This window comes from Taudactylus pleione, unplaced genomic scaffold (genome assembly GCF_031769625.1).
Source record: "Taudactylus pleione unplaced genomic scaffold, aTauple2 ptg000439l, whole genome shotgun sequence".
Classification (NCBI taxonomy): Eukaryota; Metazoa; Chordata; class Amphibia; order Anura; family Myobatrachidae; genus Taudactylus; species Taudactylus pleione.
The window spans coordinates 666915-691753 of record NW_028284841.1 but is presented as its reverse complement, the minus strand read 5'-3'; the positions used below and the strand labels follow the sequence as shown (position 1 = coordinate 691753).

Genomic DNA, 24839 nt, shown 5'->3' with positions numbered 1-24839 from the left:
TGTATCACCTGGAAAGGTCCATCAGTCGGTGGAATGTGAGACGGTTCGGTAGGGATAGCTTTCCCTATGTTCTTTCTCAAGCAGGTCAGACAGGACATTGCTATCTTTTCTGCTTGTGAATAAAAACTTGGTGCGCACCAGTATGCCCTCACCAACTTGCACATACCCTGTTTACCCAGATGAGTCAGGCCGTGTGCTGCCTCCGCCAGGCTGGGGTAATATGCCTTGGGGGCTACTGGTTTACCATGTCCGTCCCTCCAGAGCCCAGAGGACTCTTGCCCACATCCCTTGGACTTCCAAATGGATTTTTCCTGAATTGAACACAAATTTTGCATCTCAATTAATTTCAGCATATCAATTGTTTGAAATTACATAATTGTTTCAGTTGGAGAAAACATTTTTAACCCTGCTGCCCATTTTGCAGCTTCATCAGCTCTGTTGTTGCCCAGTGACACTGGGTCATCCTCACATGTATGGGATTTGCATTTAATTACTGCCACCGCTTTGGGCAGTTGGATTGCTTCTAAAAGATGTTTTATGTGTCGGGAATGTGCAACTGGTGTGCCTGCTGCTGTCATAAAATTTCTCAGACGCCATAGAGCCCCAAAATTGTGCACCACCCCGAACGCATACCTCGAGTCAGTGTAAATGTTAGCAGATTTGCATGCTGCCAGTTCACACGCTCTAGTTAGTGCTACTAACCCTGCCACCTGGGCTGAGTGAGGAGGACCAAGAGGTTTAGCTTCTATGATGTCTGTGACATTTACAACAGCATAACCTGTACATAATTCACCTGTGTCTGTTTGTCTATGACAACTCCCATCCGTATAAAAAGTTACATCCACATTCTCTAAAGGTGTGTCATGTATGTCAGGTCTAGCAGTAAAGGTCTGATTCAGATATGTCATACAATCGTGCGTATCATTATGTCTGCCGAGCTCACCTCCCGCCAGCAACTCCTCTCCTTCCACCCTTTGTACATCATGTTGTATATATGGTAGGTATGTTGCTGGATTCAGCGTACTGCAACGTGTAACAGTAATATTTGCAGGAGCGATTAGAGCTAGTTCCCATTTGGTGAACCTAGCCGAGGAGACATGTCTGGTTTGAGCTGAGTTCAACAGAGCAGATACAGCATGGGGAGTGTAGACAATCATATCATGGCCCAATACTACGTCCTCACTTTTACTCACCAATAGAGCGGTAGCTGCTACACTTCTCAAACAGGTGGGGAGTGATCTTGCCACAGTGTCCAATTGGGCAATGTAGTATGCTACGGGCCTACTGGCATCACCATGTTTTTGTATAAGGACACCAGCAGCACAAACATCGGCTTCCGTACAATACAAATCAAAAGGTTTTTCATAATCGGGTATTCCCAATGCAGGAGCTTTTGTCAGACTATCCTTAAGATTAAGGAAAGCCTGCTCTGATTCCTCTGTGTGTATGACACGATTGGGCTTTGAGGAAGAGACTAATTCCTGTAAAGGTAAGGCCAAAATAGAAAAACCTGGGATCCACATTCTACAGTATCCACACATTCCCAAGAAGGTACGAATTTGCTGTTGATTCTGCGGCAGTGTCATGTTTTGTATGGCCTGGATTCTATCTGTTGTAAGATGTCGCAACCCCTGGGTTAGGCAGTGTCCCAAATATTTTACTCTGGATTGGCACGGCTGTAGTTTGTCCTTAGCCACCTTGTGTCCTGTTTGTGAGAGATGAAGTAACAAAAGTTTAGTATCATTCAATCATGGCAAACGAGTCAGAACATAGCAATAAATCGTCCACATATTGAATTAGAACAGAACTATTGGCAGGTTGAAAAAATTGTAAACAGTCGTGCAATGCCTGGGAGAAGATACTGGGGCTGTCTATGAAACCTTGGGGTAACCGTGTCCATGTGTATTGTAAACCTCTGTATGTAAATGCGAATAGATACTGACAGTCAGGATGGAGAGGAACAGAGAAGAAAGCAGAACAGAGGTCAATGACAGTGAAATGGGTTGCATTTGGTGGGATCTGCATCAAAATGACAGCTGGATTCGGCACTACAGGGAATTGGCTCTCTACTACCTTATTAACACCTCTAAGGTCTTGTACCAGCCTATAACCCCTCCCACCACTCTTCTTCACCGGGAAGATGGGACTGTTGGCTACACTAGCTGTATGAACTAAAGTTCCCTGTTGCAATAATCGCTCAATTATTGGAAAACCCCCTAATTCTACCTCCTGTTTTAGTGGGTACTAATTTTTGGAGCTTGCCTACCGCTTTTTACATTTACCATTACGGGGCTTACGTTTGCCATTAATCTAGTGTCCTGTCCATCTTTCGTCCAAAGCGAATCTGGAATTAAGGACAACATTTCATCTACCTGTGATGGAGTTTCATTTAACACTGTAGAGTGATACATTATCCTTTGAGGAGTGTCTAACATATCTCGCACCTCGTATACCATTCTCTCTGGGATATCTAAAAATACACCATCAGGGGTGCAATATATAACACATCCCATCTTACATAACAAGTCTCTGCCCAGTAGGTTAGTAGGAGCCGCAGCAGCCAGGAGAAAAGAATGCCTGGTATGCAACAGCCCAATAGTAACCTCTGTGGACTTTGTTAAAGGATAATGTTCCACTTTACCTGTTACACCCATTGTTGGTAGTGTCTCGTTGGTCACCTGCAAATTAATGGGAGATTTTATCACTGAGCTGGTCGCACCTGTGTCTACAAGAAAAGGATATTCAGTACCAGCTACATCAACCATCATGACCGGTTCTTCCCTAGTACTTCCCGTTAACCTGACTATCTGTAGACTACAGGTATGACCTGACCCCTAGCGTTGGCTACCATTCTCCAATAAAGCATTTATGTTTACAATTGGAGCTGGTACCTGCTGAACATTTGCTGGCCTTTGTGCATATCCCTTATGGGGATATCCAGGTCTTCCCTGATGTTGGGTCCCTACTCTTTTTACAGTACAGTCTCTTCTTAAGTGTCCTGGTTGTTTACAGTTAAAACATGTTCATGTATCGGGTGAAGATATGTGGTGTTGTGAGGTTTGCGCAGAGGGTAAAGGTGGTGGATATGGGTAAGGATAGGGAGGGTAAGGGTATTGTGGGGGATAGAAGTTGGTGGGTAGCATGGGACCTGTGGTTGCATCGGGTTAGTGGGATAGAGTTGTGTTTGTTGTTGCGTGGGGTTAGTGAGAGCACATACTTGTTCAGAAGTGAGTGTGTGTGCAGGTGCAAGTGTGTCTGTTGGCTGTGATGTTACCATCATTCCCTCCAGAGCTTGTATTCTGACAGCCATTAGTTTTTCACTCTGGGCTTCTCTCTTCTTGGAGATGTTTTTATCATGTTCAGTGGCGGTTTATATGAGGGTATCTATTGTGAGTCCCCGCCAGCCAGGCTGTGAGGTCTCAACCCGAGTTTTTAAACTCTCTTTCAGACCGTCCACAAGTACCGTGACTATAATTCCCCGGTGGTGAGCGCTATCTTTAATATCCTCTATCCCAGTGTACTGGGTGATAGCCTGCAGAGCCCGATCGCAATAATCTTCTGCAGTTTCACTCTCCTTCTCCTTAATGGTGAAAATTTTGTTCCAGGTAACTACTACTGGAAAATATATACCCAATTGAGTTACAATGCGGGAAATGTTACCTTGGTTTACTTGATCTGTTAAGGGAACGTCACCATCCAATACACAATCCGTGATAAATTTTGTCACGTCGGTATTGCGTGGTAGACAGGCCCTTAACACCACATGCCAATCTTTATTAGTGGGTTCATGTGAACTACCCAAATTTCTCAAAAATCTTTGACATTTGGCTAATTCCTTTTTGGGATCGGGGAAATCATTTATGATGGAATTTAGTTCTGCTCTTGTCCAAGGACAGTGCATTACTACTTCCCTCGTGGGCACTATACCATTTGCATCTGCATTTCCATTTGTAACAGTTATTGTCTGAATGGGATGCAGACCGGTAGCGCTGCTACCTTTGACCTGATTACCTGGCTTGGGGTTTAGTCTGCTGCTGCTACGTATGGTATGAACAACTTCCTCTACGGGTGCAGAGGGCATTAACACTTCCCTTGCTGTTACCGATGGAGATGGAGGCACCACTCGTGATTGTGGTGATGCCGCATCTATCATTTGTACAGCATGGGAAATGGCAGACATTACAATAGGCTCATCATCCACATCATGAACATGTTCTTTATAGTTGCTTAAGAGAGGGTACAAGTTGCTTGTTACATTTTTATGGGTATTTTTGGTAACTGTACTTGCACCTCCATCCACATAAGGTGGGGGAGGTGAGCGTGAACTGCTGGCAATACTCTCCACGACACTACCTTGCCGCAAGGGCGCGCCATTTTGCGGCTCGCCCGTATTGCAATTTAGCGCCGCGGATGTATTTTCTGGCAATGTGCTCACGACGCTAGTTTGCGTCGTTTGCACATTTTTAAGCCACGCATCCCCTTCATGCTGCCACAGTTTTAAACATTCAAAATATTTAACCTTTTTCTCTCGGGAGCGCATCAAACTGCTGTGATCCAGGACATTATCTAACACGTTTTTATCAAAACTACCAATTCTGGGAAACAGTCTAACACTCTTCCTCGTCATATTAAACCATAAATCACAATACTTTATTGCATAAGTACCGTACTTAGCATGCATAATACGATGGGCCGATCCGATCGGCGCCTCCATTAGCAGCACATCATTGTCTAACATCTCTACTGTTTGCGCGGCTCCCATTCTGAGACAACTCCTACGCTTTTCAATAAAGATTTAAACTGGTGAAAGACAATCGAGATACTTTCACTTACCTGTGGACAATTTAAGTCGGCGGCGCCCACACACCTGGATAAGATTTGAAAAAGGCAACTTCCACACCCGGACAAGATTTAGTAAGGCAACTTCCACACCTATGAGAGTTTATATGTCGGCTACTCCCACGTACCTCTCTACAACAAAGACAACATGTACACCTGCTACTGTGTATAGAACGGTAAAGCTACTTACCGAGCGGCTAGACTAACCCTTGCACCTAGCCCTTAAGGTTCATACGATACCCTTAACTTTGTTCAACAAATATTCACTGTTACACACTTTTTTCCACAATTGAAAAAGGTAAACCTCAATGGCTTTATTAAAACACGTGGCAGCAGAACCGGAAGTGCGTATACGCTATTGTGCGACCAGCCGCATACACGATAATGCAACTACCGCACAACCGTATAATGACTTTTTAGCTGCGTATACAAAAGTGCTTCTTTGCTATGCGCAAACCTGCGACCTAGCCGCGTACTCAGTACTGCGGCACCCCTTTAAACGTAAGGTTCTATCAACGGAGGAAAACAAACTTTTTCCTCTCTTGTCCCTGGATTCTAGTCAGCTTCCTTGATTCACACGGAGATGGATAGCGATCTTTCAGCACAAAGCGGTTGCAGGCAAACCCTGCATGTGGCCACTCCACTCTTTGCTGAAATATCGATAGCCGTATGTACCGTGTGAGCAGGTAAGTGACTTCACTACGAGCCCCCAACTAACGATATTAAGATGAACCTCTATATACCCCTGCCTGTACCTTCTAAAATCCTTCCTATAAACCACTAAGGATGACGCTAATTTGTGTACGCAGTCATACAGTAAATAAAGACTTAGACCTGGAATCTGTGGTTCCAAAGCACGTGTTATTCAAGTAAAAGTTCAGACAGTTACACGCAATTGATCCAGATACAATTTAGGCGCAAAAGGAATTATACAGACCCAAGTACAGTATACATATGCAGCTCTTCTGGACCCGAAGATAGGCATCAGCAAGAGACCCCTCGTCATTCAGCATTCAGCACGAAGGCTAAGAACCCAGCGTTTGAGCACACATATTTATACCCCCCCAGAATAGACAGGACAATAGAGAAGTTTGTTGCTGATGTCATTGGTTCCCAGGGGAGAAGCATCTGTTACAGAGCATTTAACAGGCTGGTTCAAATAGACTCTCCCTGCCTCTAACAGCTGGGGGTCTTTCCCTTCCCGCCCCCTGTAACATCCTATCAGTTGTTCATGAAATATACATTTTGTTGCTTGTAGCCTCTGCGATCCATAACTCGAGAATGCATGATGCGATCTCCCCACCGATAACACCGGAATACTGTAAAAAGAGTACGCATCAGTACGAAACCAAACACGACTTGTTTAGCATGTATAAAACCTTAGTTATCAAATATCTTTATTTCTCAGCATTTAAACTAACTGAACCAACTTAAATCATATACTTTAAAGCTTATTAAACCTTATGTGTGAATATGTAATGTGTGAGTATTCGGGGTTTGATATAAGGACGCTAGTTAACTTGGGGCAGATGCGTGCACATAAAGCTAATTAAAACAGCGGTTTCATACAAAGTCCTATGCATTCGCTAATATGCGACTAGTTAACAGCACAATTGTGCGTATTAATGTGTGTATGAGAAATGGTGAAAGATGCAATCGCATGGTGCTAATAGTATTATCGCCACATGTACTAAAATGTGAGTTTATCTAAAATGGTGCTTAGGCGGCCATTTGCAAAATGGCGTCTTGCAATCTCATTTTCAAGATGGCGTCTTGCGGCCAATCGCAAGATGGCGTCGTCGCGATTAAATCTTAAACTGAACTTGTCTCAGCCGATTATTCAGCTTCGACACTATTTGTACACAAATTATATACAGTAAATTATGACGTTAAAGGTTCGGATGATATATGAATATATGACTATTTATACACAATATATTGATGTTATGATGTTAATAGTATATGGATATATGAATGTTTATACATAATATATAGTGATATTAAATGTATAGATGATATAATTATTTCAAAATACACATAATAAATAATATATGAATTAATTCTAAATAAATTAGTTATTAATTAAATTATCATTGGTATCATTGAATGGGATGATAAAATGAATTATGAATCAAAATGGAAAAAAAAAAATATATATATATATTTATAGATGAATTATCAATTTTTTTGATGAATTATTTATCTTCTAATAATCTTAGAATTCAGACCTACTAAATTCCTACAGTTAGACTAATACTTTGAATTATTCTCTGACTATTACTGGATTATTCCTGATTACTCAACACCGATGAACATTCCAGATGTTCCTAATTTCTTGTAATATAGATATTATTTCTGGGTTAATAATTAAATCTTCATTCCAGTAGTTACCTTCTTTGTTTGTTTTTAATTCATGTAATTTTATCACATATATTTTAACCCTTTTTCAACACTTATTAATTAGTCTTACACATTAATTTTTTCTTACACTTATTAATTAGTCTTACACATTAATTTTTTCACATCTATACTTTACACTTCACTGTCACCCTTCTTCATTTTTTCGTGTGATGCCCTAGGGGGGTCCTGGGCTGGACGAGTTTTGGGGTTTCCTGCGCCACGGAGGTGAACCCCTTAGTGTTAGGGACTGTTAGTGAAGGAGAAGCCGTGACATGGCCTAGCAGCTTCCTATGGATTTGCAAATGCATGCAACTAATATTTCTGAATTTCTATCACCATATAGTTTTCATGTATTGTGGCAGGTACAATTCAGTGTGCTGAGGAAAAATAGGGGGTTAAACCCCCCCTTTTTTCTACTTGGTATGACCCCTGCCTTTGCACCTGAAGAGTACTGCCAGATTGATTTGAGCAGCTGCCATTTTTTGTTTGTTGTTATGAGATGCATGAATGAGCCAGCATTAGGAGGGAATGCTGGTTCTAGTAGTGCTAGTTGGAGTTCCCAGGGGTGACTCCCAGGTAAGCTGGCTCTCAATTTGGATGCATTTATGTATGTGCCTTTAGCATGAGGCCATACAATTGACAAAATATATATGTGCCTTCATCATGAGGCCTTATAATTGGTAATTATATTACCTTTGGGGTGAGCATTTGGACGTAGTGCTCCTGGGGCTACTGTGGCTGGGCCTCTTCAGGGCATCACCACTTAATACACAGTCACTTTTCATATCACCTTTTATGTTTGTTTTTTATTCATGTAATTTTTTCACATATATTTTAACCCTTTTCAACAGGGCTGGACGTGTTGTGGGGTGCCTTGTGCCACGGACGTAAACCCCTTAGTGTTAGGGACTGCTAGTAACAGAGAAGCCGTGACGTGGCCTAACAGCTTCCCATGGATTTGCAAATGCATGCAACTAATATCTCTGAATTTCTATCACCATGTAGTGAATTTAAGCAGTCCTGTCAAATTTGGGGTACTTGAAAATGGGTGCAAGCATAGTTAAAAATCGCTAAAGTCAAGTTTTAAGTGCTGCAAAAAATGCACCTTCAGCAAATACCTGCAATAAAAAAGACCTCCCCTATACTATCAGACCCCATAAGTCTATTTCGCTAGTTTTTGCATTTGTACCCCCACTTTTCGCACCCATTTTCAAAGTGCTTTTTTGGGGTGTTTCTCTTTTTTTAGGGGCATTTTTTTGATGCAGTTATCCTTTGGGGATCTGTCCAAAGGGTGCAGAGTGGTTTCAGCACCTTTGCACCCCAAAAAAACGCAATTCTGCACTTTTTTCCGCCGGCTATTCAGAGACGAAACTTCTTAGCCGGTTACATTGTATTGACTTTCCACACCAGCGAAAAGACGCAAGAATTGAATATGGCGGAAACTTTCTGCCTGCCGAAATGACGTCACTCACGATGCTTTACCGCGGATTCTTTCTTTTCGCCTGGAATTAAATTTGGGCTTGAGTAAGATCAATGAATCCAGATATTGACACCCCCCTATACACATCTGAAGATGACGTCAGCTGCTTGAGCCAAACAAGCTTGGCAAACCTGACAGCTTCACAGCCCCATAGAAGACTCTGGGGTCTGCGGCTGCTGTCTGAAATGGAGGGACTGTGGCAGATATGGTGATATCTGCTGCAGTCTCTCCTATTTACAAATAGAAATATTTATGGACCTAGCCTGCACTCAAGTGTTCTCCCCAATCCATCCAGCACCTTCCCTCATAGGGCAAACCTTAATTATGGCCTGCAGACACCATTGCGATTGGACAAAATTAAGCATGTACTAATGCATTTATTCAACACCTTAAAAAAAAAAAAAGCCTAAAACAGCCTTATTGTGCCATTTGAATTACAGGTTGAGTCTCTCATATCCAAATATTCCGAAATATGGAATATTCCGAAATATGGAATATTCCGAAATACGGAATATTTTTAGCATGACTGAGATAGTGAAACCTTTGATTTTTGATGGTTCAATGTACACAATCTTTGTTTAAGGCGCAAAATTATAAAAATAAAGTATAAAATGACCTATAGGCTGTGTGTATAAGGTGTATATGACATATAAATGAATTTAATTTATCTACACAAACTTTGCTTGAGCCACAAAATTATTGAAAATATTGTATAAAATGACCTGCAGGCAGTGTGTATAAGGTGTATATGAAACATAAATGCATTCTGTGTTTAGATTTGGGTCCTATTCCTAAAACATTTCATTATGGTATGCAATTATTCCAAAATACGGAAAATTCCGATATCCAAAATACCCCTGGTCCCAAACATTTTGGATATGGGAGACTCAACCTGTACTGACATGATGGCCTGAGTAAATATTTTAGCAGGGTGATGACATCTCTAGACTATAACAATTACTGAAAGATAACAAGTTATCCTCCAACCCCCAAAATGATGAACTCTGCAACACACTCCAAAGTAAAAAAAAGTTGGGGACTGGACAGATGTGCATTAATGGCACAAAAATGCAGATCAGCTAGATGCTCCAAGACCACACCACTTTCGTAAAATGATGTTGGTAAATTTAGCAGGAAGCACAATAGCAGGTTCAAGGACATGTCCACCCACAAACTCCTTTACCTATAAACCTATGGTGCTTCTGCACTTTAGTTCAGAAGATAGCCACTAATAGACAAATATTTTATTGCATTCCTCTAGCTATAGGCACAACTACTGTATACAGCATAAGCTGGGTCTGGCCCACGTCTTTTAAGCCGTGGTACTTGCAACCACTATGCATGACCATGATGTAGTGTGTACGCACAATTCCTCTTTTGATTAATTGTGTGGTCACATCATTCCATCTGGCATGCTGCACATCAGATGGACAATGCAACATACAACACCGTTTAGTTACATAATGTAATGCTATAACACATAATCATATGACAGATTGTGGAGTGTGTTGAATGCACTATATTGATACATTTACTTTAGCTGATTGTTGTATGCATGCAGAATTCACTGAAGATTATCCAAAAGGCACAGGCAGGTCATGAGGGTACAAGAGAGATCTATAACATAGGTCAGACTTTCCTACTCTCCCGAATGTCTGAGAGGCTCCCAAATCTCGGTGGTGATCCTGTCCGCCTGTTAAAATATTCAAGTCTCCAGCAGCTACCTGTGTCTGCCCAGTGCCACCCACTTCCCAAGTAAGATAGGTGGCTGATATCACAATTCTCACTGCATGGCATCATAGCCCCAACCCCTGCTTAATGCCAGTAATCTCAGCATTGTATAGTGGGAGGAGAGGCAAGGATGACGTGATTGGGCTGTCACACCCCCTGCACCACCCACCACTGTGCCGACCTGGTTTCTCCCTCCTTGAGGAGTAGCCATGGCTATCGAAGGCTGTACCATTGATGGTTGACTGCTGAATTGCATTGGACCTGTTGCCATTGATCGTTTTGCTGCATTGATAAACACTTGCTATTGGCCATAGATGGCTGTGAATGGTCAATAGCATCCCTACGGAGGGGCAGCCAGAAAGTTGGCAAGTATGCCATAGATGTAGTTTTCAGCTATGATGGATGGGCGATTCCATTGTAAATTATGCTTTCATCTAATAGAGTGTGGTTTTAAAAATAGTTGTACAAACTAGAAGTCAGGTAACAGACAAACATCTTTATTAGACAAAAGGTGCAGTTGCTACAACCGCATAATGTCACATGGCAGTTCAGCTTTTTCCAAGACGGTATGACAGATGTCGAAACTGGATTATTGGCTGAGACAAGATCAGTTTAAAATTGAATCGCAGCGACACCATCTTGCGACTGGCCGCAAGTCGCCATTTTGCGAAATGGCTGTCTAAGCGCCATTTTAGATAAACTCACACTTTAGTACATGTGGCGATAATACTATTAGCATCATGCGAATGCATCTGTGACCATCACCATAGGTTACGGCGATTCACCAAAAGCCTATTTCATTACTTTACGTATTATAAAGGATATATATTTCAGAAATGGCTTTACAGTAGGCCAAAATTGCATTAGCTGAATAGAGCAAATGGCCAAGTGACAACTAGCCTGTGTAGATAAACTTCCTGGAATAACTTCTGCTCTCACTCCAGGTGGTCCGGCTAGAATACACACCTTACATTAGCAGGCTTCCTGCAATGACATGATTTCAAAGACTAGAGTGTCATCTTAGGTCTGTCTTTTGTAGCTGGGCTATTTGCATTTCACACAAGAGACTGGGAGAATAAAGAGTTTTTCTTTTGAAGCCTGGGACAGGTGGGGGGGACTGCTGACAGAGTAGGCATGTGGAACTATATGGCTCAGCATGTCACACTGCTAAGATGTTCACTTAGTGAGAGTTAAGTGCACCCTTCCTCATACACACATTAATACGTCTTTATATCAAACCCCGAATACTCACACATTACATATTCACACATAAGGTTTAATAAGCTTTAAAGTATATGATTTAAGTTGGTTCAGTTAGTTTAAATGCTGAGAAATAAAGATATTTGATAACTAAGGATTTATACATGCTAAGAAAGCAGTGTTTGGTTTCGAACTGATGTGTACTCTTTCAACAGAATTCCGGTACTATCGGTGTGGAGATCGCATCATGCATTCTCAACTTATGGACCGCAGAAACTACAAGCAACAAAATGTATATTTTATGAACAACTGTTAAGATGCAGCATGGGGAGGCGGGAGGGAAAACACCCTCAGTTGTTAGAGGCTGGATGAGCCTATTTGAACCAGCATGTTAAATGCACTGTAACATATGCTTCTCCCCTGGGAACCGATGGCATAAGCAATAAACTTCTCTATTGTCCTGTCTATTCTGGGGGGGTATAAACATGTGTGCTCAAACACTGGGTCTTTAGTCTTCTTGCTGAATGCTGATTGACGGAGCTTTTCTTTCTGAATCCCGGAATCTGGTCCAGAGGCGCTGCGTATGTATAACTGTACTTGGGTCTGTATAATTCCTTTGCGCTAAATTGTACACAGATCATAGCGTGTAACTGACTGTACTTTTACTTGAATAATACTTTGTGCTTCGGAACCACATGTTCTGAGTCTGGAGTCTCTATTTATTGTATGACTGCATACGCAAATTAGCGTCATCCTTAGAGGTTTATAGGAAGGATTTTAGAAGGTACAGGCAGGGGTATATAGAGGTTCATTTTAATATCATCACAGACACCAAGTTTCAATTAATTTAAACACTATATAATTTAGATATAAAACTTTTCAATATCTTTTGACTTATTTTAATGCACAGGTAAACTTATTTAATGCCACAAAAAAAGATTTGTTTACATACTGGAAGACAAATATGAAGATTCAAACACCAGTAAAAAAAAAAAAAAACCTATACAGTATACAGCATTGTAGTAATAGTCCCTGGTTACTAACTTGTATTAATCACCACATTAACCCTTGGATCACCAAGTTGCTACCAGTTTCATGTTTTTGACAATACAAATCTATTACTACTACAACCGCTGACCTACAGTAGTCATAATTGAGACACTTTAATATGGAACTGCTCTGATACATGTTGCTATTATTATTATTATTATCATTTATTTATATGGTGCCACAAATGTTCCGCAGCACCTTACAAAGTGCATAAACAAATTGTAGACAAGTGACTTACAGAACAATACAATACAGGACCAGGGCATGGAAAATATACAGTCAGGTGCATAAATATTGGGACATTGACAGGATTTTCATATTTTGGCCTCTATTCACCACCACAATGGCTTTGAAATGAAACAAACAAGATTTGCTTTAACTGCAGACTTTCAGATTTAATTTGACGGTAATTACATCCAAATCAGGTGAACGGTGTAGGATTAACAAAGGTTTCTATATGTGCCTCCCACTTTTTAAGGGGCCAAAAGTAATGGGACTATCAACTCAAAAGCTATTTCATGGACAGGTGTGGGCTATTCCCTCGTTATTTCATTATCAATTAAGCAGGTAAAATGTCTGGAGTTGATTCTAGGTGCGACATTTGCATTTGGAATCAGTTGCTGTCGACTCTCAATATGAGATCCAAAGAGTTGTCACTATCAGTGAAGCAAGCCATCATTAGGCTGAAAAATCAAAACAAACCCATCAGAGAGATAGCGAAAACATTAAGTGTGGCCAAATCAACTGTTTGGAACATTCTTAAAAAGAAAGAACACACCGGAGAGCTCAGCAACACCAAAAGACCCGGAAGACCACGGAAAACAACTGTGGTGGATGACAGAAGAATTATTTCCCTGGTGAAGAAAAACCCCTTCACAACAGTTGGCCAAATCAAGAACACTCTCCAGGAGGTAGGTGTATATGTGTCAAAGTCAACAATCCAGAGAAGACTTCACAAGAGTGAATATAGAGGGTTCACCACAAGATGTAAACCATTGGTGAGCTTCAAAAACAGGAAGACCAGATTAGAGTTTGCCAAACAACATCTAAAAAAGCCATTACAGTCCTATGGACTGATGAGACAATTATCAACTTGTACCAGAGTGATGGGAAGAGAAGAGTATGGAGAAGGAAAGGAACTGCTCATGATCCAAAACATACCACCTCATCAGTGAAGCATGGTGGTGGTAGTGTCATGGCGTGGGCATGTATGGCTGCCAATGGAACTGGTTCCCTTGTATTTATTGATGATGTGACTGCTGACAAAAGCAGCAGAATGAATTCTGAAGTGTTTCGGGCAATATTATATGCTCATATTCAGTCAAATGCTTCAGAACTCATTGGATGGAGCTTCACAGTGCAGATGGACAATGACCCGAGCATACTGCAAAAGCAACCAAAGAGGTTTTTAAGGCTAAAAAAAAGTCAATCCCCTGAATCCGATTGAGCATGCATTTCACTTGATGAAGACAAAACTGAAGGGAAAATGCCCCAAGAACAACCAGGAACTGAAGACATTAACAGTAGAGGCCTGGCAGAGCATCACCAGTGATGAAACCAAGCGTCTGGTGATGTCTATGCGTTCCAGACTTCAGGCTGTAATTGCCTGCAAAGGATTTGCAACAAAATATTAAAAAGTGAAAGTTAGATTTAGGATTGTTTAGTTTGTCCCATTACTTTTGGCCCCTTAAAAGTGGGAGGCACATATAGAAACCGTTGTAATTCCTACGCCGTTCACCTGATTTGGATGTAATTACCCTCAAATTAAATTTGAAAGTCTGCAGTTAAAAGCACTTCTTGTTTGTTTCATTTCAAAGCCATTGTGGTGGTGAATAGAGGCCAAAATATGAAAATTCTGTCAATGTCCCAATATTTATGCACCTGACTGTATATTGCTACATTAGCGACCATAACACCCAGATATGCAACAGAGCATAAGCAACCAAGTGTTAGGTGCCCCAGTGGTGAGTAAGAAGTAGATGAAATTAAAGTAGGGAGAAGCACAAGAGGGTAGAGGGCCCTGCTCGTAAGAGTTTACATTCTAAAAGGGAGGGGAAGACAAACAGGTATGACACATTTGGGGTAGATGGGGAGGTAGGAGCATGTAGCAGGGAGTTACAGTGATAGCTGGAAGGCTTTGATGAAGTAGTGGGTCTTGAGAGCCCGTTTGAAGCATTGCAAAGAGGTGGAGAGTCTGATGGGGAGTGGGAGAGTTCCAGAGGTGGGGAGCAGTGCGGGTAAAATTTTGGAGTCGGGAGTGGAAGTAATCAGCTGGCATGAAAGGCGGCGTGCATTAGTTGAACGAAGACAGCGGAGAGGAGAGTGAAGGGAGATGAGATCACAGATGTACATGGGAGAAGATTGGGTGAGGGCTTTGTAAGCGAGCGTGAGAACCTTAAGTTGGGATGGGAAGCCAGTGGAGGGCTTGTAGGAGGGGGGAGGCAGATGTAGAATGTTTGGAGAGGAAGATAAGTCGTGCAGCAGCATTAAGGATACACTGGAGAGGAGAGATGGGATTTGGGGAGGCCAGATAGGAGGTTACAGTAGTCCAATCTGGGGATGACCAGTGAGTGTATGCGGGTTTTAGTAGCATCCTGGGTGAGATGGGGTCTGATCGCGGTGCTCAAGGCTCCCCAACAGTTCAGGTTTTAGAGATATCCATGGTTGTGCACAGGTGGTTATATCAAATTGACTGAGGTACTAAATAAGCCACCTGTGCTTAACTATGGATATCTCTAAAACCTTAACTGTTGGGGAGCCTTGAGGACCACATTTAGGAACCTCTGCCTTAAGGTGTTGTCAAAATAGTAGAGCACATTCAAATACAGATATCAATCTGTTTGCTGCATATGAACAGGAAATATAGCTACAATTTCCTAAGGAATATTTGGTGTTTTATATAAAAAAGTTTATTAGGTTTTTTCCTTTTCCCTGGAAACTACACTGTTCGTACATCTATTATCTTGTATAGCAATTTGTAATGTTTCACAAATGCAACAACTTCAGACAGGAGTCACTGATCCAAATGTAAAAATGTTAAAAAAAAAAAAACAAGAATGTTTCTCTTTCCAGCTTAACATTTGTAAAATATTACAGAGACCTCTTGTGGAGATATGGAAGAACGCAATGTAAAAATGTGCACTTCAAATTGTACAAATAACCTTACATACTGAGGTCAATCCAGTTAGGTTGGTGCGAGTTGGGTGCTACAAACTCACAGTTAACTCGTACTGCAAATATCATTTGCAATATAATGCTAAACTCGTATTATTTTTTCAGAGGAAATTCATGTTTTTTGGGGCGCAGCCCTCTGAGCAGATGAAAAGGTAGGGAAAATCTTTACTTTAAGGTAAAAATGTCAGGACACAGGGCCTGACGATAAAAGCGTACATCTTGGATGGTGGGAGGACTTGCGCAGGATGTGTACTGCGCATGTGCGGCCTTTATCTGCGAGTGCACTCGCAGTGTCACCATGCCGCAGCCTGTTTGACAGGTATGGTGTTTGGGGGGGCAGGGGCGTTCCTGGAAAAGGGGATGTGTTGCTCCCATTTTCCAGGAGTGAAGAGGTCAGGGTATGTTAGTGTACACAGTTTTCCTGGCCAGGAACCGACCAGGCTGAATAAATCTCAGCTTATGCTGCCTGGCCAAAGGAACAACCAGTGGTGAACAGGAGGAAGCGTCTGCAGACGCTGCACTCGGAGACCTCCTGCATTGCAGTTTAGATCAGTTACCCATAGCCACCTCCTGATGCATTTACATTTTGTTGGACAGTACTGCACAGCCACTTCCTTGAGGCTGTACAATACGTTCTACACCCCTCCCAATGAATAATCACACACTTGGAGGGGTTTAAATAGCATAATTTGGCCAGTAAAGTCACGTTAGTTTTCTGATGAATTTCTCTAAAAAGCTCAATAAATTAAATGATATGGGACAGATACTGTATGTGGAGGTGATGTTTTCATGGGAGAGGGGTTTTAAAACTCGCAGATGAGAGGTAAAAGTGTTTATTTTAACTTGTTACACACACTGAATAACTATTTTACAACCATTTTTCTATACTCCAAAATGCTGGACTTTCATTTGCTGAAAAACACTTGCTGGCTATTATTTTAAAAAGTGCAAAAATTACACATTTCACACATTTTAAAAACCTCTAGTAAGTTCCTTTTGGCCACTAACAGCCTTCTATATGGTCCTGCTTTTTCAGTTGTCACTTTTTTTTTTTTTTTTAAAGGTCCAGGAAGGTCTCCCCACTTTTTCATGTGCTTCAGCCGAAGTCGTATTTTATACGAAAGTTGTACACCCTCGCAGCGGCTACCACGGATTGGCAGCTCTCATGTGCATGCATTTGTGCAATGTATCCATGTTTCATGAAACAAACTCCCCTTTGCAAAATTGCACCTAATTGGATTGACCCTATTATGTCAATTCATTGTAACCCAAGAAGAAAAAAAAAAGGGAAGGGACCAATACATGAAAAGATTTATGGTGCATACACGGTCAGATTTTTCCTTCAGATCTGAACAATAACGATTTAAAAATCGTTCAGTTCTTAAGGAAAATCTGGAATATCTGAACGATGGACAATGAGCGTTCCCGTTTGACAGATAACGATATCTGACATCTGATGTGTTTGCAGTCAGACTTGGACGATTCCATTCATTTTAATGCAGTCAAAAATCGTTCAATACTTTGGTAAAATCGTTCATCTGACAAATCTGACCGTGTGTATGCTCCATTAGGACTAAAAACAAGGTACACATCACTGCTGCTAAAAAAAAAGTTTGGCAAATGTTACATTCAAAAAAAAAACCCCACACTGATGTGTAATTACAGCATTTATCAGTCCTATGTTAAGAATATTTGGAAAAACCATGTAACATCACAATATATTAACCTGTTCGCTGCCGAGTTCTTGCCCTTGTACAGAGCTAGTCACATTTCAAAATCAATAACACTCATTTTTGTATACAGTATCAGAGTACCTTTTTTTCCCCCCATAAAATGCCATTCTTGTTGCTACTTCTAACATTTAACAAATATTAGCAGCTTTTTATGTCTCTTGAAAATGCAAAAAAAAAAAAAACAAACACCCCACTAATAGCAAGCATGTATATTCTTTTTACACACCACAAATAAATATTCTTTGGTTCCTCCTTTAGGATTAATCCACCTTTCCAAGACCCAACAAAATCTGCATTCAATATGGGATGTTTCATAATAAAAGATGTGCCTGATGAAACCAGTACCATACCTGAGAAACGCATCAGCTAAGAGCAGACTTCTGGTCATTCAGATTCCTGGATCACTACTTGTGTCTAGCAATACCTCTGCATATACTAGAAGCATAGGAGATGCACAGAAGCTTGCATAGGGAGATACTTGTGCACGGATTGTTATACACACACACACTTCTATCTCTTTAGCCATAATTACCTATACCTCCAAAAACCCTCTAAGAATATAGAAAATGTAATAGCCTGCAACTTGCAGGTATCAAGTTTCTGGCAAGTCTGCCTAATGTTTTAAAGTGGTGATCATTTAAAAGGAAAAAAAAAAAAAAAAGACTCACTGAGATTTTGCAGATACCTGCATCTGGCAGGCTATTACATTTTCCCCCATGGATGAGTCATTTGTGGATATTCCCAAGTACTATGCATTCAACTGGCTGCAATTAATGAAGCACAAATTAAAGCTTTGAAATCATATACTGAATTTAGGGGCCTATGTATGAATAGTCACAGCAATGCTGCGATTACTAACAGTCCATCTCACTACACTTTTACAAAAAAGTCCCCGCTATATACGAAAAGGGTTATTTGCAGGTACAATGGTAGCAATAACTGCAGTTCCTGTGAGTTACATCTCTGGAGGACTCATTTTTTTAAAAGCTCCCCCTTGGTATCTGACACTGCGCATGTCCAGTGTCATATCAGGAGCCTGGCAGAATCGGGTAAAGGGGGGGGGAAGTATCGCAAGATCCCTTGCCTCTGAATTTGCCTCCATAAGCATGAAACAGTTTACGTAAGCGGAAGACTGCGGAAACCTAATGGGGTCAGATCGCAGTCCCCATTGTTAATAATTGAGACTGCAGTCTGCAGAGCTAATAGGCCTTTTAACATAAATCTCCTACATTAGGCTGTTATACTAAGTGTACTAGTGTTCCTACATAATTTTATGGAAAATGGGCTTGATAAACAGACCCCTTCGTGTCCAATATTACCACACATCTAAAAAGACAAATGGTGTGTGTATAATATATTGAACCGGGTAGTCTTTATATTTAATGTGGTTTATTTAGTAAACTTTGATTTTTTTTTTTTTTTTTTAAATGCATCTATGGTAGTGTCATTTTTATACCATCTAGCTTAGTGCACTAGCACTCCTTAATCGTCAGTTTCTATTTTGGATGGATTTGGCCAACTGCCATTGGAGAGGTTGTATACTTCATCTATGGTGTTGTACCCTTAACTGTGACAGTTAATAATACTCTGCCACAAATGTAGGCTTAAAGCCTTTGCCATTAGACCACCCCACCTCAATCAGATTAACAGCAGAGTACTAGGAAGTGAAACATTAATATGGAGACAAAGTAATGGCAATGTACTGAACAGCTGTGCAAACAGACCCATCATAAAAACTACATAAAGTCAAATAATTCTTACCCATTCACATACATAAAAAAACAAATGCAGGTACCCAATTAAATTCCATATATAGAACACCATAGTAGTGTTTTGTGCCAAAGCGGTCTTTGTATAAAATTGGCACTATCACAAGGCAAAACATCTTAATGAACTTAGTTATTTAAAGAAAAACAAGTTACAAGGTGTGAACAGAATACTTATTTTATTTGTCAAAACAACCTTCATAGCATTTAGTAGGACATACTATTTGGAACCATAAAGTGACACCGAAGATTCTTAGACTGCCAAATTAATTTCAATGATACTTTTACATTTGCTGGCTGATGAGAATCTAAGAGGAGGTATGGAGTTGGACAGCACAAATAAAAATATATAAAATGTAAAACCATCTCATCACAAGCAATCCCTCTGAAATAAATAAGGCAACAGATACAGAAATTAACAGGAGCCACAGGTTTTGAGAAATGCTATTAAATCTTGTCTTTCGCTCTTCTTCTTGATACCAGCAAAGATCATTTTTGTCCCAGGGATGTACTTTTTGGGGTTTTCCAGGTATTCCATTAGGGTATTCTCATTCCAGGTAATACCTATGAAAAACAGGTCAGAGTGAACTATTGTTGCAAAAGAATCTGGTCAGAAAAAGAGATATATCAAGAATACACACTATGTTACTGGTCAGACCCAAGTCGCTAGATATTTCACACCAAGCAACCCTGTAATATCCTTATCTGATTTGCTCACACACAGTAATCTTATTGGTTGGATTTGATCACTTGAGGTGAGCAACCATTGCAGCATAGAGTACAACCAGTGTGATCAATGTGTACAAACCTGTAGAATAGTTACCAATTAGATTATCCATAAACAGATAAGGTAATTTGCGGATCAAGATTGCTGTTTTCTTCAGACTATACACACAGTCAAGGCGATTCAGAACTACACTGGCTGTTATCAAGATGGTAGCACTCTTATGACAGTAAGTTAAAGGTTTTGAAAAAATTTAATTTAAAAACGGTAGTGATCAGAACTGAATGACTGATAGCAGAACAGGTTTCACATAGCAAGTGAAGTCTCAAGTTCTGACATGTGTATGAATGTTACAAGGAGGTCTGAAAGCACTTCTATTCCAAGAATAGAGAACTTCCTAATGAAAACCCAGAACTGCTTGCCCTTGGTATATAGCTGGACCTAATCACCAATTCGATTAGGTCCAGCTATACAACAAGGACAAGCTTAAATCAAGGACCTGAAATTTATATTATACACCAAAATACACCTATTACTCACTATTTTTTTTCTTTTAGAAGTTTGTTCTATAAAATAAGAGCTGAAGTCCAGAAACACCAGACATATAGCCTAAATAAGTAGAACATCCATTATGTAAGTTTGACCACTTACCCTTGTTTTTGTTAGCATCAGTGTAACTAAAGCCTTCTGCCTGGCCAGTCCTGCGTCCAAACAGCCCATACAGATTAGGACCAACCTTGTGCTTGCCCGCTTTGTCACAAGTGTGGCACTGTGAACACTTCAGGACAAAGATCTTCTTTCCCTTTTCAGCGTCTCCCATTGTTAAACTCTAAGGAAATACGTTTTAAATCATTTCACATTACGTAGAAACCACACAACCAGAAATTGTATTACAGTACACTTATCCTATTATACAAACTAGATATTGGTGGGGGTGGGGGGGGGGGGCAATACCCCAATCACTGAAAACCAGATGCCTATGTTGCTTCTCCATGAGAGTCTAATAATGGAAAGGAAGACACTGCTTCCTGTACCCCTTACAACGCATTTCATACAGCCAATATCTTCAAGGTCAAGGCCCAATGACCTATATGACCTTCTGAGGATCACTACAGACAGATCAGCAGACACTTGTCACATGATAAGAGGGCATATAACACAATGGGCAGAATTCAATTGTTTTCTCGCGCCCAATCTCCCATCTAAAGTGACAGGAGATCGCAGGGCAAGATTCAATTGATTAGAACATCACACCCAATGAGGTCGGGCTTAGCCGCGTAAAACGGCTACACCCGGCCAAAGTGCTGGGCGCGATCGCGAAAAAGTGCCGTTTGGACGACCAAACTGGTCACTTTCCACACATTTCAGCTCGCAGGGTGCGAGCTGAAATGCCGGCAGCTGATCGAGCCTGACTGGAGCAACAATTGAATAGCTCCATCGGGCACATAGGCAGCTGCAAACAATTGAATTCCGCCTAATGAGAGTTACTAATAACCTGGCAATGTATGGAAAACAGCTCTATGTGCGCAAGTGTTATCAAAATCGGTAACTAAACAACATGTCAGAATATTATATAATGGTACATTATTATCATTTATTTATTATGGTGCAACAAGTGTTCCGCAGCAACTTAATTAAGTACATAAATCGGTATTTACGTACATAAATGTTATATTATCAAGGATGGGGTAAAATGCAGCAAAACTAAATAGAATTACATAGCGAGAGAACAACTTGGAACATCACTCTGCCACCCAAACTGCAGCTGGGACCATTTACTAACAATGATACAGGATTAAATGTAAGATCATTGGCTCATGGGTGCTCATCCTGCCTGTAAGGGGCTACCACCAGGCAAGGTCAGGATAGGAGAGCTAGGATACGGCCATAGGGACCTGTAATAGGGATAAATGACAGAGGAAATAGCCGCAAACACCCGGAAGCGCCGGCTCTTACCCTGAAGTTGCGGGTCCGTTGATCTCTGTACCGGGTCACACTCAGATCTCTCTGCTCCCAAGGACACGCCGCACCAAGCCCTTTGTAACCGGTGTCTTTGCAACCAATCTTACGTCCTACGTGTGACGTTATGTGATGCTCCTCCCATGCATTTTCACAACCTATCAGTGCCACCCCTGTCGCTGCTTCCTGGGCCTTGCCTCTCTAGCATGTTAGTCTGCCTAGGACGTGCACGAAGGAGGGTCACTGAGTCCCGCCCCTCGGCTAGAGGGAAGAGAGCCAGCATGCAGCGTTATATGACGTCAGCAAGGACATGATTTTCTAGGGAACTGCTGGCGCGGGTACCCGGGGCGTGTCATGTGACCTTAGCCATCGCGCATGCGCGAGATTATTAACCCATTGCTGGCTGGCCTGTAAGATCATGTGTAATACATACATATTCATGTATGAATATATGTTCACCTGCATATACAATTTACCACACGCATAGCATACACAGCAGAGGTTCCCATACGCGGTCCTCAAGGCGCAAACAGTTCAGGTTTTAGAGCTTGACTACATGTGACTTAATTAGTACATCAGTCAATTTGATTTAACCACCTGTGCTCAACAATGGATCATACTTGCCAACTCTCCCTCATTGTCAGGGAGACTCCCTGAAATAGCAGCAATCTCCCTGTCTCCCTGAAGAGTCTACCAATCTCCCTCATTTCACCTTACCCCCATTATGACACTGTTTTATAAAAGAAAAAACAGATATATACATTCAAATGGGATCATTAGTGTAATTTCCCTGCATTGGTTATAGGGCACAATGATCCCTATGGCTACATGCATTTTCTGAGAAGTATCAGTGTGATTTCATCAACAAGTAGATCTTACTAACTGCTTTGGGACTCATTTACATTTGGATGGAAGTCAGTATTATGACACGCCTTTCAGATGTAGCAGGACACGCCCACTTTACCTCCGCCTTCATAGGTGTTGCTTTCACACTCTCCCTGAAATGCTTTTTCAAAAGTAGGCAAGTATGCAATGGATGTCTTTAAAACCTGAATTGTTGGGGAGCTTTGAAGACGGCATTTGGGAACCTCTGATACGCAGAGCTATCTCCTGCACATTAATAGACTTAGGAGGAGATATGTTGTTATATAACACTCTTCCGATGGGCCGGGAGCGACACACGATTTTCAGGAGGTTCCCCACCATTTTGGGAGAGTAGGAAAGTATGTATCACTTCTCTCTACACTAAGAGACATATTAGTATAGCTACATAGAGTTGCCAACCATGCTGTATAATACAGGATTGTACCAGATTTCAAATTATGCTGCTGTATCTCGTGTTGATTCAATACAGGACGCAGTTTGTCCCGTATTAGATCTTGAACATGTTGCAGAGCTGAGAACTGAGAAGTGTAATTTTACAGTTGCGGCTAAATCCCCTTCAGCTAAAGGACCCTGAGGTCATCATTTACTATCCATGTGGACAAATATTGGGAATAGTAACCTGTGGTGAGCGAAGTGGAGCGAGCCACCATGCCTGAAGCGTGGCAAGCGAAGTCAGCCCTCGAGGGTACAAGTTTCCACTGTTGGTGGCCAGATACTAAATCTTTTGTAAAAATATTGTTTATTGAAGCAAGTCATGTCTGTACATTGAAAAAAATCTGTACAATAAATTCTCATAGTAATGACATAAGAACAAAGAATGATACTTTCTCACACTTTCGAGAAAGACAAATCTCAGTAATAGATAGCTATAAATGTGGATCACAAACCATAACAATATATCCATAGTACGTTTACATATGAAATATAGAACAATGAATGGAATGCAGACACAAAAAAAGACAAATCACAGATGCACAACTCCAAATTACTAATTATATATATAAATACATTTTGCAATAAAATGTTTGCAATAAATAGAGGTTTTTAGCATAATCATGGCCAAGGTTATGGATGCCAACAATCTTTCGTCTTTGTTCCCCCACCTGTAGTACTTATGTTTTTAAATCGCTAGAGTTTTTGGCTTGCTTCAAAAAAAAATTTTCTAAGAGTTGCCGAGCACAATTATAAGATGCAAACTCAGAGTCTCCTGGAGCAGTAGAGTATGTTGCAAATGTTGTGGAAACCTCTTCCCTAAGCGAGTGATATATAGCGCAGACTCTCTTTTCTTCCTAGCTACATAACCAATTACATGACCCCTCATTTCTGCCTTCAAAGACTCCCAAAATAACAAAGGAGAATCCCAATGCTCAAAGTTATCGTAACAAATTCTGACCAACGTACATTAAGAAATAATTTGAAGTCTTCAGAAGAAGCCATATATGATGGAAATCTCCAAATACGATCCATAGAGGGAGCATGAGGGAAATCAAGCACTAAAGATACTGGTGCATGATCTGAAATGATAATATCATGCAACTTAACCCTAAGAATACGATTAAACAATGTGTCAGAAATTAACATATAGTCTAACCTCGAAAAGTAGCGGGGAACTCCCGAGTAAAAGGTATAAGACTTATCTGATGGGTTGAGTATTCTCCAGGGATCTGATATCTGAAGAGCCAATGTAAAAGTCGGAAAAATATCCCATGAGGGTGAGTGCGGACGAAGTGCTGGAGTAGATTTGTCTATTAGGAGATCTGCTACTGTGTCGAAGTCCCCCCCAACTATCAATGGGAAGTTGACCCTTTGTTTTAAAATTTGGAGCAAGGACATAAAGAAGGACTAAATCTCCACATTGGGAGCGTATATGTTAACCAAAGTGTAATTGGTACCATGGA

The 24839-nt window shown here is 40.9% G+C and overlaps 1 protein-coding gene and 1 long non-coding RNA gene across 2 annotated transcripts in view; one reads left to right on the top strand and one right to left on the bottom strand.

Moving 5' to 3' along the window:
* The window catches only part of LOC148505744 (uncharacterized), a 37127-nt gene extending 18476 nt beyond the window's left edge, over window positions 1-18651 (top strand). The window contains exon 4 of the long non-coding RNA XR_015869855.1: window positions 17866-18651. This is a non-coding gene — a long non-coding RNA (uncharacterized LOC148505744). The remainder of the gene's footprint in view (window positions 1-17865) is intronic.
* Window positions 18652-19535: 884 nt separating this feature from the next.
* Window positions 19536-22241, bottom strand: CYCS (cytochrome c, somatic). The gene is made up of 3 exons (XM_088447794.1): window positions 22054-22241; window positions 20749-20926; window positions 19536-19937 (listed from the first exon to the last, which is right to left on the bottom strand). Exons 2-3 carry the CDS (start codon window positions 20915-20917, stop codon window positions 19789-19791), a joined length of 318 nt encoding a protein of 105 aa, XP_088303920.1. The 5' UTR covers window positions 20918-20926; window positions 22054-22241; the 3' UTR covers window positions 19536-19788.
* Between the last annotated feature and the right edge of the window lie 2598 nt (window positions 22242-24839).

Coding starts and splice junctions, on each gene's coding strand:
- CYCS (XM_088447794.1), bottom strand. CDS start 20,917: ATGGGAGACGCTGAAAAGGGAAAGAAGATCTTTGTCCTGAAGTGTTCA. Junction 19,938..20,748: donor TGATGCTAACAAAAACAAGG/GTAAGTGGTCAA, acceptor TGTTTTTCATAG/GTATTACCTGGAATGAGAAT.